The sequence below is a fragment of the Chroicocephalus ridibundus genome, chromosome 2, assembly GCF_963924245.1.
Source record: "Chroicocephalus ridibundus chromosome 2, bChrRid1.1, whole genome shotgun sequence".
Classification (NCBI taxonomy): domain Eukaryota; kingdom Metazoa; phylum Chordata; class Aves; order Charadriiformes; family Laridae; genus Chroicocephalus; species Chroicocephalus ridibundus.
The window spans coordinates 147,842,882-147,864,589 of NC_086285.1; the positions used below are offsets into that span (position 1 = coordinate 147,842,882).

The following is a 21,708-nucleotide window of genomic DNA, read 5'->3' on the forward strand; positions in this document are numbered from 1 at the left end:
ATTCTTACAACACATACCTAACAATATTTTACAGTATTTACTATCAGCATAGAATTTCTTACTTTGTTATAAAACACCACGTTCTACCTTAGGTCTTTTATGTTCACAGCCAGTGATTCATCTTTAATCCGGGTATTTTAACTGTTGTTACAGCTTCTTGTCATTAATGTTGACACCACACCTGGGACTGTACAAATAACTGTACACTGACGCTGGCAGACATCCACGTTACCAGCAGCACTGACATCTAGTGGAGGAAGCTAATATAGCACAATACTAAAAGATGTGCTCATAAAAAAATATGCTGGTAGATTCCTTTATAAAAGTGATTTACTGATAAGTCTTACTAGAAGTCATAATCAATACATATTTCACATAAACGTATCCATCTATATTAGCACAATGATATAATGCTGGTTTTGATTGCACTTCGGTCAAGCTTTCATACTCTGCATTTTGCTAGTAATAATCTCCGTAAACATTAACTAAAGTCAAGAAATAAGGAAACCAAGGTCTGTACGCAATTCATGTTAGGTCAGATGAACACGAGTTGAGATGTAAAAAGATAATGAGGACAGATACTCCATAAAGTTTTAGGCCCTCCAAATCACGTGCTTCTGCCCTGTTCCTTCCACCCATATAATGTCTCCTCACAGCGCTGTGGTTCCACAGGCTGCTCTGGATGAATTTACGGATGAGAAGGTAAAATATCCTGAATCCCTACAGCCTTCAGGCTGCTTCTAGCCTGGCCAACAGATGACCAAGAGGGTCGGGCTCCTTTAGATGACCAGAACTGCAGTGCATGACCTGAGAAACCCTTCCCTGGAGGGAACTGAGGTTTCAGACACCATCATCACCACCATGATTTCTAAGTGCCCAGTGAATAGGAGTCCTTGTCGTGTTATGGCACTGTTTGTAAAAACATGGTGTGGTCTCTGTTGTAGAATTTCTCGTCTAAATAGTTGGTAAAAGCTTGCAGACTATAACTCAAGGGAAGCTAATAGCAAAGCATATATTGTCTTGCACTGGTCACATAGTTTTTTATGCAATAATTCTGTCCTGGCCATCACTTTGACCTTGGAGATACAGTACGAAGGAGAAAAAAGTTTTTTCTGGAGAGAAGGGAAAGTCTCTATCCCAGCTGCTGTTCTTCCACGCTGCTTAGCTCCCCTTGGGCCCCACAACACACACACACACAGTTTAGACGTCCCACTCCAAGAAATTCACCCATGGGAGCATTATGGCACCCATGACAAGTAAGACACCGATGCAATGTTTGGTTTTCTGTCACCCTTCCTCCAATGCCATTGCCCGAGCATAAAATAATTAGGACTTTTACCTTCTCTTCGTGCATTACTTATCACCTTTGCTGCAGATTTACTCATTACATGGACTACAAAAAGGGGGCAGTTTACAGCATTTGCTATGGTAATTGCTCTTTGCGTAGCTTCAGCTTCCACTTCTTCAGGACGACACAACTCATGCCCCTCGGGGCCAGTTATTCCCATTGCCAACATCTTCTTTGCACCCTGAACATCACACAAAAACATAGAAGAGTCAGTTAAAGCGCAACCACGGTGTTGTGGACATGCTGCCAGTGAAATGGATCCTAAACCAGCCACTGCAGCTAGTCACAGAAAAAAAAACAACAAGGCAGTTATGATTTTTTTCAAGATAAATTATTGTTAACTGAAATCCAATATATCTCTCAATAAACACAGGTCTCAGAATGCCTAAGTGACTTCAGAGAACACACTCCACTGGCTTGCAGGGGTAAATCACTGCTTTTGAAAACCCCACCTGTCTCTCAATATGTACTCTTAAATGATCGCAGCCAGTAACTGAGATGACAGTACTAACACTTCACTGGAAATAAATGGAAAGATCCTTACTAAACACAAAGATACACATGCAGAGGCTCTGAATGAGGCTCCAAGGTTTTAAGAGGCATAAGATTTTGTCTCTGCTGTATTCCAGGAACCTATGCTTTGCTGATTTAAGATTACTTAGCAACAAATTCATTTCCATTGCAGGACCTGGGGCAGAGTCAAAACACTATTGATTAGAATAGTTGAAGAAACTCAAAGACATCAGTGTAGTTATGCTCCTAGTGCCTCCACATAGCACTAAGATGGCAATAGCAAGCATGAGGTGAGGCCAACTATGCACAGAGGGATGTTGAGAATTTTGTGCCCAGTCAGTGGAGCTTTCTCCATACTCCTGGGTTTGTTCCTGTTAGATGAGCTGACTGTGTTTGGAGGGACCTAGGTTTAGGCATCACACACCTGACGTCTAGATACTTGGCTGAGTGTTCCCCCTTTTGACTTGGTCGATGGTCAGGTTCTGACTGTAGCTTTCTTTGTCAGTTGGGTATATATATTATATTGCAAGTATATGTATCATACTGCAAGTATAACTCTCATTATATGGATCATTTGCCTCCTGTCCACCCCGAGCACAGGACTGCAGGTTACAATTCTTAGCCTACCTCAAGCATCCATTAGGATCTTGGACAAGATGTTTGTCTTCAGTTCCCTGGAAGCAAAATAGGGTACAAAAGCCTTTCCCTATGATGCGGTGATGGTACAATTACACCTATTGAAGTGCTCAGATAACAGGACCATTTATATTACTGACTTTGATGGACAAAATATCAAATGCCTACCTGTGCAATTAGCTCCCCATTCTCTGCATGGACTTGAGCAACTGCTCCAAGTTCCTTACAGCAGGAAAAGGCTGCATATAACTCCTCATCATTGACCATGTATACATCTTTATAAGCCATAAACATCTTGAAGGAGTTGACGCCTTTGTTTTGAACAAGAGTTTTCATTTCTTCCTTCACCTGAAAGACAGCCAGCAATTTTTTAAAATCAACAATATTATATTTTACCTGTTAATAATTTTGTATAAAGAAATTATAAGTATAAAGAGTGAGCCTTTACTCACTCATCAAACATATATGTTCAGTCCAAACAGCCCAAGTCATGTATTTAAAGACTGATTTATACTGTTGTTCTTGTACCAAATTGATTCTCAAAGTAAATAAACCAGTACCACTGCAGTGCAGATATTGGAGGCACAAGCTAATTGCAGGAAGGGAATGCTTTTTGCAAAAAATAGTGTGGCAGAATTTTGTTCCAAATAAACCCCCTGATGCTGGAAATACCCAGCCCAATATTGCAACAAATGTATCCAACATATACAGTATGGAGATTTGTGCAAAATTTATTTTCAAAATTGGATTGTAATATGTTTCAGCTTCTGGCAAATAACCGAGTGACAGAAAAGATCTTATCTCCTAGAACTTTGTCCTGACTCTAAACAACACACAGCCTTTTGAAATATTTTGTTGTCAAACAAAATGGCTCTAAAACTCTAGATGCAAGCCTGCATCTAGGGCAGGCTTGTATGCACTCCTTGATAGGATTCCCTGCTTCTGCTAGCATCTGTGAAGCCCAGCAAAGATTATGTCACAAAGAAAGAAAGAAAGATATAGATTTTAGCCCAATGGTTCCTTGTACAGCTGGTTAGCTAGAACTATCCATTACCTGACTTTGGCTCTTCCTTCCCAGTAAATTATAGTGACAGCAATAGACGTGTATCTGTGATGCTATTACAATTTCCACAAGATGAATTCATTTCAAAAAATAAAACATTATTATTCATCTTCTGTCTAATAATCTGGTTGGATCTGCCCAAGAAAGGTGAGAGATTGATATAAAACCCAAGGAAATTTTCTGGACTTATCCAGAGGAGGGATGGGAGCATATCTTCAGTGGGAATTATCAAACAAATATATACCTGACATAAGGCCCTGCTCTGGCACAAATATAGGGGCATGTCATTTATTTTCTTCTTCACTAGTTGCTATGACTAAGGGAAGGCATTTTAAGGAATGCATGTTTTTAATCAATACTTTAAATCCTGAGGAGATGATAGCTAATTAGAAGGGCATGAAATAGCAGTCGTCTTTACCCAGCTGTTTTACAGTTACAAAACATCAGACCTTTCTATTCCTTTCAATCTTGGCCTTTAGAAACAGTTAACTTCTTAACATAAACCAGAACATTTCATTGATTTACACCTCCCTAGTTTTATTGGATTTTTCAGTACAATTCACTGTTTTCTACTAAGGCTGTTTCAAATGCACATTCCTCAAACTTCACTGGAGAATTTATTTTACGTCTTTGCTTTGAGCTAGAAGTTGCAGCCAGTCTATTTAGGGCTTAGTGCACAGAAGACCAAAGATGGGGTGTTTGCAGAGTGAAGGCTTTGGTTTATATATTTTAAAAGTCAAAAATTAGAGGAAATACTCGTATTTTAAAATGGAATTTACTTAATATGTCTCTGTACTGATGCGTGTTCTCTGAGAATCCAAACTGGTCTTGTAAAACATAGGTCAGGTTCAGATAGATGTCAAGTACCTGAAAAGTTAATTTATTCAGTAAAGCTTTCAGGCTATCAGCAAACATTCACATAACAAGGACAATTCTCCTATATGTAAATTCCAAAAAGGTTTTTTAGATAATCTCACATTCGAGTCATTATTAGCTCCAGTCCTGCTTTATTTTAAGAAGATATTACTGTGGTCACTCAGGAATAGAACTCTTCCTTTACAAACAAAGTTAAGTGTCAAATTTTTCATGTATACCCTTATTAAAAAAACCCATACCACTAAGACTCAACAGGAGCATAGGATTATAAAGTGTACAAGTAACAGGAGTCAAAATTTATGCAAACACCTCTTGCCCCCTCTGGCCTGCCTGGTCTTTGTCTTGCACAATTGCTTCCTTTTCCTTTAACTTTGTGCAGCAGTATCCAAAGATATAGGCTATCATCTGCAGACTTACTTTTTTTTTTTTTTACAAATACATGTACTTTTAGAAGGGTGTGGAATATTTCAAATGTAGTTTTTACACACAAAAATACTATTACACTGCCAGCAAGCTATATTTACCATGTGAGAACTAATTCAAAGCAGGTGTGGTACCAATTCATGAAATTGAAAATCTGCTATTGTGTCTACCTTGTTGCTCCACCATGTAACTGCCACATGTAGTGAATAATCACAGCACACTTTAGGGTCTGCCCAGCTTTTCCATGTATCAAAGGCTTCAATAAGAGAACAGCCTTTCTGAGGGATGGCAAAGTCGATGATCATAGTAGTTCCTCCTGCTATAGCAGCCTGAAAGGAAGAAAGTTAATATTTAGCAATCAGAGAGAATGCAAATTTCCTCCCACCCTTTCTGATTCCCTATGCAATAGTTAATCCTGGTACATTGAAAAGCCAAAGGCCACTGAAGAGTTTCCCTGAGGAAGGAAAAGTTTTCACACAGGGGCAAAATCTTATCAAAGATTTGGAGATGAGTCTGCAGCATTCACGCATCAGTGAGTTTCCTTAAGTGGGTGGGATCACCGAGAAAGAAGAGCACCAGGAGACCACAGTTAACTTGAGAAATCCTTCCTCAGAGCATATATAGTTGAAAAAACAAGCCTGTGTGACAGGGAAGTATTAAGCGGCAGATACACAAAGAGAAAAGAAAAACAGATTCAGTTGGAAAATCCAGTGTGAAAATCTCCAAACTCTTGTCTAATACCAAACGGATTTTGAAAGTGTTTTAAAATTTTTTTTACTACTGACAGGCATGAGGTATTTACATCCTCCATATAAATATTTAAAAGGAAATAAATAAACAAAAATCTTACTTTATGTATGTTATGAGGATTAAAAATTGCTTTTTAACCAATAATTTCTACTCTCTTTTATGGACAATTGAATTATTCCTTTTTTTTCATTTCCTTAGAAAGCTCTTTGTTAGTCACTCTCAGAAACCAGATCCTCGACTAATAGTAATTGATCCAAATTCCTTTACTATAATTGTTGCAGTCTTCCAAATTAGCCAGAGAAATCCTCTGTACTGCTCTGAACAACATCCCTTTGCACAACAGGTACAACCCATTCAGATCAAAATATACACAGTTCAAATGCCTGCTATATTACTCTTCCTGTTTCTAGATCAATCAGTCTCTTCCTTCTCTGCACTTAGCAATCAGAAGCAAAATTGTAAATATTTCTGCATATTTTGCAAAAACAAAGTTTGGAGAGTGATATAAACATTTGTGAATCTGATTAATTCAGCAAAACTGTTTTTCCAAGAGAAGTTGTTCAAACTGTCGATTTTTTTTTCAACAAGACAGATCGACTACTTATTTGTTAAACGGGATTTAGAATTAAAGAATATTTATAGAGTTCAACAAAAAAAAGTTCATACATTCCACAACTCCACTCAAAGTCTCTTTTTTCCCCCTAACATCTTTTTCCCCCTCTCTTTGTAAGGAGAAGTATTATGTGCCTTTATTTGTTCCGTTGAATGAGCAAATCTTAGCTAATCATTGTAGCATATTTTGCAATAGTTGGAACACAACTCTGTCTCCCTGATTTTCTTGCCAAAATATTTCAGATTATGACCTTCAGTAAATAGCTCTAAACACCTTCCACACTTTGACCTGGGTTAAGAAGGTCCACAATACCCAACTTTTTGACATCTGGTGGTCACTGGGCTGGATCTAGAGTCTTCTTTTAGGCACGAAAGTGACTATCTGGACATCCTGTTTCGTGTATGCAATCTCTGTTTTGCAGCTTCCCTGTCCAGTGCATCATAAAGTTACTCAAAAAAACCTCAAAACACTATTACTTTTTTTTTTTTCTGCAAGTTAGCACACAGTTTATCTCTCCTACTTCGCAATTTCACAGTGTAGGCACCTACATCTGAGTTAGTCTGCAGCTTTGGTTCTCTTTAAAGTCAATGGAGGCACTTACACTCTAAGAAGGCGTCTTAAAAGAAAGCCATGGTCATTGCTGTTTCTTTTATGTGTTTTCTCCTGTCAAACAAAATCCTCTTCCGGCTTCAAGTCACATTAGTTTGATTTCTCTTGCAATATCAAATTTCTGAATACGTTCTTGATAATTAGTTTGGAAAAATGGTCTTCACAGGGAAATAAAGGACTGTTGCTGAAAACGGCAAAACATTTTTTTATATAAATGTGTGTGTACTGTAAATTATGTAAACTAAGTATTCCAGAACTGAAATTCTACACTTCATTCAGCCAGGAAACGTACTTAGTGATGTCTATAGACAAGTAGAAGAGACATTGTGGACTTGCTTTTTTTTCTCTCCATTTATCACAAAAAGCAGCGTGAAGACCAAAAACTGCTTGTGGAAGCCATTTCAGTAACTATAATTTTTTTTTTTTTTTTCAAAAAATATTTCTTATCTAGGGACATCTGAAAAAGACAGTATTGTTAGACCCATGTAATAATAGATTTCCCCATTTCTACCAGATAGCTATAGAAGAGACTTAGTTGGGAAAAAAATTCCCATGATCAAATTTATAATCCCTTTCCAACTATCAGTTCTGGAGGTGGAAATTACGTCTTATCTTACGTTTGACTTGGAGAAACAGGTTATGTTTGACATAGCAGCCATTTGGCTATGGCAGGAAAGATCTGCTGTGATGGACAAAACAATTTTTTGTCAAAAGTTTTGCAGAATAATCACTGTCTATTATAATGAGCCACTATAACTTCTGTGCTTATTGAGAAGAACCATTCTAGTGCTCAAAACTATTCAGTGTAAAATATTTCCATTCAAGTAACAGCAGGAACACCAGCAAATCTATCTTGAGTTTGAAAAAAATACTGTTTTTGAAAGAAATATGCCAGTATTTTAAGGATAGCATACAGATAATTTGTAGTCCTCCCTTCCGTTCTCTGGGCTCAACATTAAAAAAAGCCAAAACCTTGTTAGAGTGTGGAAATGTACAATTACACCACTCAGACAATCTAACTTGCGCTCTCATGACACGATGGGGCAAGGAAGAAATGAAATTTCCTGTTAAAGAATTGGGTTAATCTAAGCAAGACAGCAAACTTTAAATGTTCTTAGTAGTTGTGTCGTTATTGCACAACACCTTTTGTTAAAATACGTTGTATTTAACTTGTTTCAACTGTTCCAAAGAGGCAAATTAGCATTTTGCACAGCAGAAAAAAATGTACATCAGTGAAATCCATGTACTATCACTCTCTGCAGTGCTGCTGTGAGAGGGACAGGATATACAGGCTCTCTGAGGATGCTGGCTAACACACAAGCGAAGCAGGGCACTGTGATCCCTTCTGAGGGCCAAGGCTTTCAGCATGAAGAGCAAGGCTTTTAGAAAAGCACCTTACAAATTTCAGGGACCTCTGTATGAGTATTTTTACAGTATGGAGAAGATGCATAATACTGTTAATTGGTACACTGCTAATGCAGGGAATGTAATGAGATTAGCTAAAAAGCTGAAAAAAAACACTCCGAGTGTAAGTCTGGGAGAAATGAGATACTTTTAGGAGGTGTATTTGAACTTTCATTGAGAGACACAGTAAGGTCTGAAGTCAATGACAGAAGAAAAGCTTGCATTCCTCCACGCTAACAGAGGAGAAAGATCAGATTACCATAGAAGTGCTCCCGATGCACTGGGGAGTTAAATTGTTGCTTTAGTTAACCTTTGCTCAGAAAATATGAAGCTTGTTGCCTGTACCAATGCAAGTTGTAGTCTGCATGGTGACAGCCAGGGTAAATGACTGTGCTTAACACTTGCCACCCGCAGCCAGAAAAGTCCCTGAAGGAACCCAAGTAACATACTGGTTGAAAGTGGACCTCTGAGTACCCCAACCACTTATTACAATGCCCCAACCAAGAGACAGTAACAATTGCACATCCTCTAGTCTCTCTTTTAGAAGTAATATTGATTAATCAGCAGACATCCCTTTCTAAGCTCAGACGGACACACAGACATGCATATGTGCACCCACCTTTGTTCCAGTATAGAAGTCATCTTTTGATCTGCTACCCATAAAAGGGAACTGCATGTGTGTATGAGTATCGATGCCCCCAGGGATCACCAGCTTGTTGGTCGCATCCAGCACAACGAGTCCAGTTGATGGCTCAGGGTTTAGGTTCGGTCCCACTTGCTGCACCACTCCATCTTCCACGTACACATCAGCCACCACAGAACAATCATCGTTCACGACTTTTCCCCCCTTGATCAAAAGTCTCTGCTGAGCCAGCTTTTGGGGAGGCATGTGAGCCTAGAAGGCAAGAGTGAAACCCCAGCTCAGAAAGTTGCTCTTGCCTGAGAGTATTTCACAGCTTCTCCCAGAGCAGCAGGTTATCTCCAAACGGCCCTAAACACACACCACACAGTGCTCTTTAAACAGACACCAGGGGAATTGCCCCCTCTGCCCTCGGCAGCTCCACCTACCACCTCCGGTGGATCACCAATGCCCCGCGAGAGCAGCGAGCCGGAGCGCAGGCTGCTGGCAGAGCACTGGCTTCAGGCCCTTTCTGCTCTGGACTCTGCCTGGAGAAAGCGGGGCCAGACTTTCAGGAGTATCTGGCTGGGCTTTGATGGCACTCACTCCAGCCTGCCCTGTACACCCAGGGGCTTGAAATGTGCTGGGCTGTTTTGAAAATGTGGCCATTCGTCAGCTTGTGATGCCCAAAAGTGACCCAAATCTTTGTGATGGGGTTTGAGGAAACCACGGGTGACCTGAGCTCCCCAGAGAGAGAGATATCCATCCTTGGGCTGGGGTGCCCGAGGGTGACCTGAGCTCCCTGCAGCAGTGTCCGGGGAGCCTGTGAGTCGTGCCTGTGCAGAGGGCCCGGGAGAGCACAGGGCTGCCGTGGTGCAAGCGCCACACTCAGCTGAGCCCCAGCAGGCTGCTATGGTGGGGATCATTCTGCTGCCATGGGACTGAGCCACCACCGGAGGACATCAGCCATCAGGAACTGCTCCCGAACCGTTTCTCAGAAAATGATTTGGGACACACAACCCTCAGGACTCAAAAGCAGCCTTCCCCCATCCCCAGTGCCACTACTTGGACAATACACAGGGCTGAGGGGGAAGCCCCTCGGGGGTTTCTGGAGCCTGCCGAGGCCTCTCCTCACCGCGTCAGCAGGAGGCTCGAGCGCCAGAGATGTGTGGTCACTCTCAAAGAACCGTGCAAAAGCAATCTTCCGGTAGCTGCTGCCTTGCGCCATCTGCATTGCAGCCCCGTGCCCAGTGTCCTCAGGCTGGTGCTCCCCGCTGACCCCCATTGTTGCCCTCACAACCGCCGGCGTCCCCGCCTGGGCCTGGCCTGCACAGGCAGCAGCCGCTGGCCACCGCCGGCCGCACCGGGCTGTGGTGGGCCCCTGCACCCAAGAGCAGCTCCTTCCTGAGGGCCAGGGCGGCGGAGCCTGCCACCAGGCAGCAAGGTCCAGGTAGAAAAGGAAATCCAGGGCTTCTGTGGTGGGTTTCATACAGGGCTGGCATGAGCCCATCTGAGAGAAGCAGCTTGTGCCTTTCATAATACAGACCTAGAAAAAGAGGAGGGAAAATAAAATTTGGATGGCTAGAAGATGAACTAAAGGCTTAGAGCAGAAGAATAGGGAAGACCTCTACACCGTCTCAGAGGCACCTGCTCTATGGACTTTTCCAGCTTCTCTCCTCTGGTAACCCAGGGTTTGCATACTCAGCAGTGACACTGCTCAAGCCTGTCCCTGAATCTGCTGAGCACCAGCATCTTCATCCCCTCAGCCTCTTCCAATTCGGTGACAATGGCTTCAGAAGACAGAATGTTGTCTCTGAGGGCCATAAGAGGGTGCGCACTTATGCTGCCAAAAAGACACATAGACAAATAACACTAGATTTGGAAAACGTTCACCTTCCCATCAGCATATCACATTTCTTCCTTCTCTCCCAGTGGGTAGGAAAGCAGTACCAGATGTTTGCCTTTGTATCTGCTCATCTCAAATTGTCTCATCTTATGATTCCCGTTTATGCAGGGCTCCTGGGGAATCTGTGTGGTGCTGAACAGGCAGGAAAAGGGTAACCTGCACCTTCCAGATCTGCTGCATTTGAAGCTAGTAAGACGACAAGGGTCAAGGTCCTATGATGGGAATTCAGTCATGAACTCTGGCTCACTAATTACAACAGTATTGATGGGTCAGGAAGAGCTGAGTTTCAGCAATATGATTATTCAGATAAAGAGCAGGGCAAAAAAGATGCAGGAGGGCAGTCAAACTATAGTCCTGTAAGACAGGAATTGTGAACATTAGAGAGCGAGGGTGGAAGAGGTCCAGGTGGACAATGAAATGGGGTAACGGGGCTGTACTTTGAATCTGTGCTGCTGCTGAGGCAGTAAAGCCATTTCTCCCACCGTGCATATGGACGCCTGAATAGCTGGACTGACAGGGGTCTGAGACGGGTATGTCTCAGGTACAACAGTTTCACTTTGTATGGATGAAGTGACCTTTGTCAAGTGAGGAGAGGGGGTGGCAAAGACAAGGATTCATTTGATCATGTGCAGTCACAAGGAGTGCAGCAGTCAAGTTCATATGCCTGCCCGAATTGATGTTTAATGACTTCAAGTGGAACAGCATCAACAAAATATTAAGTATTTATTGGCAAAGAGGCTTCATTCTGGGTCTCCCAGCTCAGTACCCAAATTGCCAAACAAAAATAGTCACTTTCTTACTACTTCTCCCTGGTCAATGACTATTTAGTTATTTCTACAAAATTATTTTCCATGTGATAGACCTAGATAATCATCTCCAAGTATGTTCTTAGGCTAGTGGTAGACTGTTCCTGCTGAAATCCCTCCCCAAAATGGGGCAGAGGGAGACTTGAAGGCAGGCCTGCCACATCACAGCAGACCACGGTATTCAGGGTAAGCACCAGGATATTCAGTTCCCTTTTTCGTGTGTCGTGCAGCAAAAGGCTGACAAGACTTTGACACCTAAATGTTGAAGACTAGCACAGCTCAAAACCCTATTTACCTCTGTTTCTGAACAGGATCAGGCTTGAGCTCCATTTCTCCTCCTCCGATTTCCTCCTGGCTAATTTAGACTTTGTGGATCCTATTCTTAAGTCTCCAAACCTTCCCACCTGTAACTTCATGCCCAACTCAGAGCTGCAGGTCCCACAAACCAGCAAGATAATGCAGAGTCAGGCCTTATAAAGCCGTTCCTAGGAAAACTGAATCTCCCAGAGGTGGTTTTGAACACATGAAATAGCTTGTTGACAGATAACAACAGTCTACCTAAGCAGTCCTTTTATTTAGTACATTTGGACAAACAAGATAAAATCACATCAGCTGCATTTACATACATTAAGTAAATATTTGATATTTAACAACTCATCTGTCTCTGGAAAGAATGGCCTGAAATGCCACCTGTGGGACAGAAATAATCCTTATAATGCTGTGAGAAGAGAACTGGCCTCATATTCTTAGTGGTCACTGAATATGCGTTGCTGCTGCAACAAGGCCTCTGGCTCCTACTCAGCTTTGTAACCTTCACTCACCCACAAAACCTTTTATCCTTCGCTTTGCACAGTTTAAAACAAATCTTTGCTCTGTAATCCGTGGCTGACTCCGCACTGTTGTACCGATTTGGGCTGGGAGAGGGTTAAATTTCTTCATAGTAGCTTGTATGGAGCTATACGTTGTATTTGCGATGAAATCAGTGTTGATAACATGGGGATGGTTTAGTTACTGCTGAGCAGTGCTCATATCAAGGCCTCTTCTGCTTCTCACACCACCCCACCAGCGAGCAGGGGGGGGTGCCCAAGAAGCTGGGAGGGGACACAGCTGGAACAGCTGACCCCAGGTGAACAAAGGGATATTCCATACATTACAATGTCATGCTCAGCAACAGAAGCTGGGAGAAGAAGAAGGGAGGGAAGTTGAGAGTGATGGCATTTGTCTTCCTAAGTAACTGTTATGCATAATGGAGCCCTGCTTTCCTGGGGATGGCTCTAAACACCTGCTTGCTGATGGGAAGCAGTGAATCAATTCCTTATTTTGCTTTGCTTGCATGTACAGCTTTTGCTTTAGTTATTAAACTGTCTGTCTCAAACTCATGAGTTTTTGCACTTTTACACTCTTCTAATTCTCTCCCCTATCCCACTGGGAAAGAGCGAGTGGCTGTGCGATGCTGGGCTTAGCTGCCAGCTGGGTTCAAACCACTACTGTGCAGGGAATTTTCCTGTTAAGAAACACTTACTCATCCTAAAATATTACATAGTAATTCCATGATTTGAGAGATATTGCAGAAAGTCACCAATTGCAACCCTGCACTTGAATCTTACGCTAATGCTTTTGCGGTCTGCAGCAAAGCAAATAATCCTGGAAATCTAAACATTGGAATGTCTTGTTTAGTGTAGCTATCACAGAAGTATGATCAAAGAGATTTCTTAGTGAACTAATGATTAACTTAACTGATTTAATGTTAAGATGAAGAACCCCGAAGAAAATGCAATCCACATCTATTATTTGCCAAAAGAAAGTACTTCAGCAAATTAAGGAATAGTTTTGCAAGAAGTTTGAAACATTCAGAAGACCTTGAGGACGTCTTCTGAAAGTCATTATAATGAAGGCACAGTCAGTTTAAAGTCTTCTGAGATACACACGCTCACCCACCTCCCCCTGGAACCTTTAACTTCTGCCTCCTAGCATAAAATGTTACTAATTTCTATCTTCTGCTGTAATTATCTCATGTTATTCTTATTCGCCCTGCGCTTCCATTTTCACATCCTTCCTACCATATGCTATTTCTGAAAAGCCCTTCTATCATCACTTCAGCATTTTCTTAACCCAAAGATTCTTATTGGCATTAAGCTTCAAATAAAAGTTGGTGAAGCAGAGATGTGTCCCAAAACGCAGGAGAGGGAGACAAATAGGCTTTTGGACAAACAGTAAAGATGTTTTGTGACAAAAACTAGAGCCTGATGATGAGCAGTGGGGAGAAAACTCGGCTAATGAAGATGCGTTATTAATCATATTTTCTATTTTTGAAAACTTTCCTCCAAGGAAGAAAGACTGGATCATTAACCAGATTTTCAACTCAAGAAAATTATCAGAAAAGATACCACTGACTTTTTGTAATGCTGGAAAAGCACTTGGATTTGGAGAACAGGTGTAAAGATTTATCAGTTTGAGGTGAACTCTGGATTTACAGAAGGGAATGAATGGTTATCTTTTCCCATATTCAGAAAGTCAGAAGCACTCTAAATACTCAGTAGGCATTTCTCTGCAATTCCTATAAAGAATCCATAACACCTGTTCATCTGGGATTTACTTTCATACTCCTCTTTTCTGCAGATGGAATTTAATACTCATTCAATGAAATAAAATGATCTACATGTAATTCTACCTGGAAAGTCTTCATAATTGTGAGAACAGTCAGGTGCCTCTCCTGAAAACTTCGTAACTAGCTTTCCGAACAATCTGGTGCTGGCTACTTTCATGAGACAGATTTGTAGACACAGACAAGTGGTGATGATTTAAAATCTAATCTCTAAAGGCTTCTTCAGTTGTAAACGCTTTCCAGAACTAGCAAGTACATCCTATTGGTTTTCTATAATAAAACAAGGCTAAAAAAAAGAGATGATGAAAGGAGTTGATTACCATCGTTCCATGTCACCTGTACAATCATAAATATGCTCTCCTTAGTGTAAGCACTGGGCCACATCCAAGCTCCTAGTGCCAATCTTCCCCCAAATATATTGGAAGTGATGCTGCAGCCTTGGACCCCACGTGTGACATGCGGGAAGGCAGCCAAAACTATTGCATGTGCTGAAGACCATCCTACATTTTTAAAGTGACAACAGTTACTCACTGTTCTCATTTTCATAAGACTAAGTGTTTCTTGCTCCTTGAACCTGCTCAACCCAAATGGATCACAGACAGCACAACCAAGGAAGAGAAAAGACCAGGAATCCAGCAGAGTAGCATCTAAGGAACTGTAATACTGTGCTCTTTTAAATACTCACTTCCCTTAGTGGCTTACTAAGGGTTCAATAAAATAAACACCTTCTAAATACCCATGAGACCACAAAGGCAGTTCAGCTCAGGCATTTAAGTTCTAAGTCTCAGGACGTTCTGGGAAAGAGACTCATCAGATGCAGCAGTTGCTTCCTGGTGGATAAGCACAGCCAAAGAAAGCCAGTTCCTAGGTGGGATTTTTCCAAACTCCAAGAAACAACCACAAAAGCACAGAGATTAGTTTCCTTTAGAAGCTATTATTTTTACTAATGCATTATCTGGAAAAAACACTGTAAAATGTTATTTATATTGTTGTGGCCGATTCTCAAACTCAACATCTCTCTTTTGAAGGAGCACAAAGTCAGAATTCTAACCGCTGCCCAACATACCAGGCAAGAGAAAGCAAAGCTGAACATCTCTGTTCCTTGCCATACCACTGCAGAAATGAGATATGTTTATGACCTTCCTCATTATCCTGCATATTGCTCCCGCCTTTGTTTCTCATCTGATGCTCCAGAACTACTTCTTAGCTGACCATAGGAAAGACGACAGGTTTAAAACAATACATTTTGCCAATTGCTCTTGATCAGTTTTCTACACCTGGAGAAGCAGCTAAAAATTATTTCAGTTGGCATGCCTTCAGACACTTGAGTACTTGGTTGCAAGGGTCCGAACACAATTCTGCTAATCGTTCTGCCTTACCTCTGTAACACCACAAGTCAACAATACTGTGACAAAATCTGAGATTTCTGGTCTAGATTCAGATACCTGCCCCTGTTAGATAATATCTACAACATATCCTTATTCCAGGGATCTTTTCCTTACTCCTTACAACAAGCTTATTCCTTTGTCCTTTACATTTTGCATTATTGTTAGGAAACGCACCTTACACCAGAACTCCTCCTTTCCTTCTCTTATACTTTGCTGATTTGACATGCCCTACCCATTTTGACTTACTTTTGGAGGGTCTCCTACAATTGTTTATCTCAAAAACTATAAAAATCCTTTGCACAATGTAATAATTATTATTATATCCCTTTAAAGTTCCTAGTCCATTTTATTACAACTCCACCATAATTCAAAATCAAAATACAGTGACTCATTTTTTTATCTTAATTGTTTTTGCCTCCTATGTTCCATCCCTTTCCTTCCTGCACAAGCAGCATACAGAGTGACTAATGGGGAATAATCTTTCAAACTGAATGCAAGCGAAGTAAGTTCTTTCAGATTGTATCTTTTCTCTAGTACTTTGATAACACGATACAACTTGCTCATAAGGAATGAAATGCTGAAATCTAAGCTCTTCTGCTACAAACACTAATTTGTGTCAGCATATTCACAGAGATTAGCTACATTTGGTTAATGCTAGCTTTCTCCAAACGCCCCTTCTCAAAGCGCAATTAGGAACCACTAACCTAGATTGCTTATAGAGCTGCTTCTGTCATTTCTCCCATTAGTTATGGAGGAAGTTTTGTCTATCCAAATTGCTAGATAATACTTAAATTTAGTGGGTATAACGTTCTCTTCCCCCAAATTGCTATTCACCAGACAGACCATAGTGTGTTACTGGATGTGAATGGAAGCCTCAAACTGGGCAAATAAATTGATGTGATAGGAACGTTCTGCTATAAAACTTGTCGGTATCAAGATAAATATGCATGAACTCATTTACTTTGATGAGGGAAAGCTAACTACGGTAGTAAATCACAAAAGAGGCTAGAAGGAAAGCAGTTTTAACTATGTATCTGCTTACCTCCCTGTACCTCCAGTCACTTGGCAAAGGGACAGGACAGACTTCTCTCTTATCCTTCCAGAACATTCCCCATTTTGGGCAACTGGATTGTAGGTGAAATCCTGGAAGAGTTCAGTTACCAACTGCTTATTTTCAGAAACTCACAGGTGAGGAAGAACAGAGACAGAGTCAAAAAAACCAACAACGACAACAAAAAAAACCTCAAACAGAAAAAAAAAAATAATCACTCATCACAACTACAGGAAGATTAAAGCTGTTAAAGATTTGTGGAAAACGTGCACTACTTCCTCTGGACAATTGCAGCAGTCAAAGAGCTGCTGGAGAATGAAACAGGCCAGTAAACATTCACTTTTCAGAAAAGGAAGCAAAACCTCATCTCAACAGGAAAAACCATGATTAACTTTGATCTACAGTAAGTATTTCATGTAAGGACTCACTGAAAAAGTATTTGTGACCCAAACTTGAACTGTGATTTTCCTAGACTGAATCCAAGCTTTGGCACAAATTCTTGCTTTGGCATTTGGCTAGGAAGTGAAACACAAGATACCGTAACTCATTCCAGCATCCTCTCTGAGAACCTGTTTTGAAAGAAGAGCTACCAGCAATACCTGCTGAACTTGTACAGAAAACGGACTTGACTTTGGAAACAAGCCCTTGTAGCATTGGAGGCTCAGTCACCCCCCTTAATGTTTCAATGCAAATCAAACGACAAGAAAAGTGTGATACGCATAAAAGAACGATGACAAACTCCTTCCGTGCTTAGAAAGCTTTACGCGAGGAGAAAAATCACCTCACAATAGCCCACATTCTTCAAAGCTTTCAGATGAAAGTGATTTATTACAGAAAGTAAGGTAATGCCACAGTAAATCATTCTGACTTTGATTCAAAATGCCCTAGCACTGTAACACAGCTGTATGAAAAGTCACTTAAATAAAACATTCGTTTGAGTAGCTCCAAAATAAGAAATAAAGTACCATGACTCAACAGAAACCTCAGTTAAAAAAACCCAAACAAACAAAACCAAAAAAAACCCCAAAACCCAAACCATCCCGAAAAAACAACTAACCAACCAAAAGGAAACGCAATCAGTATCAATCAAGAGAACATTTGATCACTCCCTTTAAATTCATTAAGAAAGAAATCACTGGAACAAATTAGCCTCATACAAATATGAATTTTATTTACAATTTTTCAAATTCTAAATGAAATCCAACTTCTCAGTTAAATGTGTAGCATTTCTCTTTTAAAACAAATTAAACATTGTGATCTTTTTACATCTGCAATATGGAGTCCGTAGGTACATGCTATTTGGGGCATCTAATGGAACAAGTTTAGGTCACTTTATGCATGTGTATATAACACCAAAGGTTTTCTGTGAAGACTCTTTCTTCAAAACGTATCTGCCTCGGGGACAAACATTTCCACGACCACTTTCTAACGACAATTAGTTAGGAAGGTTTAAAAACCCAGTATTTTATACCAGGACATACTGTTCACATATATTTCAGGGTGTGTTACCATGTTCATATTGCAAATTTGCCTGCTCTATAAGCAATGCCACTGAAGTCAGACTAAAGATTACCCACAGATTTAGATATTATTCAATGTGAATAAAAATGGCCATTGATGACTTCTACTCGGGTATGTGTAATTATGGGCCAGTCTGTACCTGATCTGGTACCAGTGTGATGTGATCTGTTCTGAAACTTAAAACTGCATGGTCATTATAATAAAATCTTTTACAACTGTATTGCACATAAGTTCCTCAAAAGCACAAATCTACATAACCGTGTCCTGAACTCAGATTTTACCTGCTAATTCTCATGAATAAAATCAACCAGATGGTAAAATAGTTTATTTTTCTCATCCCAGTGTCTGTGAAAGAAGAGAAGAGGGAGAAGGTATATACACTTTGGAATCCATTCAATTATTTGTTTCTTCTGCATGTGATTTGTACTTCAGAGATGAGGATTTTTAAAAAATAAAAGAAAAAGCCAGACAGACCTTGGATTTGTCTTTAAAAGTACCTCAAAAACATAACAAAAATTCAATTTAATTTTGATACATATTAAAACATTTTAGTCAGTTCTGCCCGACAGCGTAACACGACAGAAATGCACAAGACTTTAAACATGCTTTAAAATGACATTCAACAAAGTATTTAAAATTTAATAAATAGCATACAATCACACACAAATACATTTCATACTGGATCTTTAAGCCTACTAAAAACAGACTGGCAAAGAATAAATAAAACAGTAGTTGACATTTTTGTTTTTAAAAGGTGTAGATTCTTGTTGTCACACTAGTAGCCACATATTAACCTGCTTATTACAAAATTGGAAGTTACGAGCTTTTTTCCCCACTGATCTTTTTTCTCCAACACGTAATATCATTTAAAAAAAAAATACACTGAAAGGGATGTGTTTTTTTTTTTTAAACAACCAGTCTGCAACCAAGTAAACCAGTTTTTAAATACAACGAATAAATAGGGAATTAGTAAAGCAAATTCAATTGCAACAAAAATGCAACACCCCAAGAAAAGAGCCATGGAAATATATAGCCATTGCAATATTAGACAATAATAGTACTTAAAGTGATAGTGCTTGTGCACTAAGCTCATTAGAGACCTTAATATGATTTTAGTGCAAATCCCTTGAGTCCAAACAAGCTTTATAACCTACAGTATTAGGGAAAGATCTATTACCAGTTGGAACTTGTTCTGTAGTGTATTTGTACATATCAGATATTTAAAGAACTAACACATTGTAATATCTTCGGCCCTTTTTTACTTCAAATCAAAAAGACTAATGGCTGGGGGTTTTACGTACTATTTGGCTGTACCATATTAGATGGCAGTTTAGGAAAGTCAGTGCTATAAAAGCTTTTGCCATCAGTTTATCTATTATATCTGAATTTCACAAATCATTGCATTTTGTACTTCTGAGAAAAATAGAATGCTCCTGGAGAAAGTCTCTCCTCCCTTTAAATAAGTTCACATTATGATGAAATTCAAGAGTATTTAGACAAAGTGGTGTATAAACTCAAAGAAAAGTACATATTTTACATTAACAATCCTTACCAGCATTTAGTATATTAAGTTACAAGTACGTTGGCAATAATACAACAGAGTCAATTCCTAAAGAAAAATAATTCTGTACAAATTCACCTGTTAATATGGGGTTAAACAGGCAGCCAAATAAGTCTTAAGCAGCCATGTTTCTGGTTTGAACTACAGTACCAGGATAAACTAAATTTGAAACTAACTGGGATAACTTCAGTTTAAAGAGTAATCAGATTATACTGGATACACACATCACGTATTCAGAGCCATTAAAACGTTCACTCTAATAGTTCCATAACGTCATCCAGTATAAGAAATGTTTAATCAACCACACAGGCTAAAATAGTTTAAACATAACGTTGTCCTGGATTTTTTAAAACTAAAAACTAGTTTTAATCGTGAAGTACAAAACAATGACAGATATTGCTCCAACTTGTACACAATCTTTCCTAAACAATCCGTACCTAGCAGAGTAATAATGCCTCATCGTCACTAGTTTCATTTTTCACTGTTGCTTCTAAGCAAGTGTCGGGTATCTGGGCAGTGTGTACGATGCCACAGCTCTCACAGGGGCCATCTCGACTGCATGACCTTACACCGTGATGTGTTGCACTGTAAGGCTGTCTAAGCCCTGGTCCTTGATCTGAGCTGAGATCAAGTAGAGGTCTTGAACAGTCATTCATGTCAAAGTCTGATGCTACATCAGAGACTGGAATTAACATTTCAACATCATCATCCTCTTCTCTTCCACTTACCCCATTATCAAGCTGTCTCAAAGGACTTTGGTTCTGATTCACTGAGCTTGATCTCCCTAAAGTAAAGCGCACCCAGCGTAAGCCTTGAGTCATACGACTTAGCGCGCTACTGAGCTGGTGACGTGCGGGACTTGTGCTTGGGGGTTCTACACTTGTCACTTCTCTTCCGCTCTCTGTGTTACCACTACTGCCGCTCTGAGCAGAGGAACTCCCACACGCTCCGACTGTTGCTTCTATTGCTGTTGCAGGAGGGACCTTCTGAGGCAAGGTGGCAGCAACACCACCAACTGCTCCTGTTGTGTCTCTTCTTTCGTTTTCTGTGTCTGTATCATCAGATTCAACTGAAAAGAGACTTCTGTGACTATTATTTCTTTCAGCTTCTCTACTAGTACTTTGGCTGGCAACATCATCTCCATCCGCTGAGACCAATGCCAATGATCCAGAATGACGCGACCTTGCAAAATTAAAAATTCGATTCCAAATGTTACTTGATCTGCCAGCAATAGGCAGTCTGATTGAGGTAAATCCAAGCTGAGATCGTACTGCCAGTCTCAGGTTTTCCAGAACTGAAGCCTAAATGAGAAAAGACAAGCAACAATCGAGTGTTAACGGTATGTTGCCACTGTTCTAACAAAAGAACAACTATCGTGCAAAACGGCATATAACCACAAAGTTAAATGTGGAGTCTTAAATATTAAAAAAGATGTTGCGTCTTTAATATTAAGGATCTGGTCTACGTAGCAATAGGCTATTTTAAAAACAAAGCAGGCGTGAAGAAGTTTAGATTCTCTTGAGGAAAAAACATTATGAAGAGGGAAATTAAATGGAAATATGTATGGAAGCAAAGGGGGAATAAAAAAGCAATGAAGTATACAAGATGTGTTTCTGCCAAAATCAAGGTCCTCTGAATAAAGGCAAAGTGAAAACCAATGCTCTATAACCTGGATATGGAACACTGATTACAGAAAAGTATGTCCACAGACCCGGTGCAGACCCAGTACAGCAGGTACGCAAGATCTGTTACGTAAAATCTTACCCAGAAAATAAAGTAGTCGCTGTGGATTTTAGAATACAATACATAGAAACATGCCTCAAAAAGTTTAGGACTTAAAAATGAAATCTTCCAGAAAGATTTAACAGAGGTGACCTTTTCTTATCCACTACCAGGGGGCTGCCTAGAATAGAGACTACATTAAATACCCACTCTAGCAGAGGCTTGTAGTTTGATTTCTTCCCCATTCTGGAATAATCAGTTAATTCCAGTTTCAAAATGCTTTAATGCTTCCGT

General features: G+C 40.1%; 2 protein-coding genes across 2 annotated transcripts in view; both read right to left on the minus strand.

Annotated features, from left to right (window-relative positions):
- The window catches only part of DPYS (dihydropyrimidinase), a 33,507-nt gene extending 24,227 nt beyond the window's left edge, over positions 1 to 9,280 (minus strand). Inside the window, exons 1-4 of the mRNA XM_063327379.1 lie at positions 8,855 to 9,280; positions 5,030 to 5,188; positions 2,666 to 2,845; positions 1,340 to 1,529 (exon numbers count right to left, since the gene is read on the minus strand). Of these exons, the coding sequence (XP_063183449.1) occupies positions 1,340 to 1,529; positions 2,666 to 2,845; positions 5,030 to 5,188; positions 8,855 to 9,124 (799 nt within the window). The 5' untranslated portion in view covers positions 9,125 to 9,280. The remainder of the gene's footprint in view (positions 1 to 1,339; positions 1,530 to 2,665; positions 2,846 to 5,029; positions 5,189 to 8,854) is intronic.
- An 8,475-nt stretch (positions 9,281 to 17,755) lies between these two features.
- Positions 17,756 to 21,708, minus strand: part of LRP12 (LDL receptor related protein 12) — a 52,741-nt gene continuing 48,788 nt past the window's right edge. Inside the window, exon 7 of the mRNA XM_063327380.1 lies at positions 17,756 to 20,993. Coding sequence (XP_063183450.1) covers positions 20,130 to 20,993 — 864 coding nt within the window. The 3' untranslated portion in view covers positions 17,756 to 20,129. The remainder of the gene's footprint in view (positions 20,994 to 21,708) is intronic.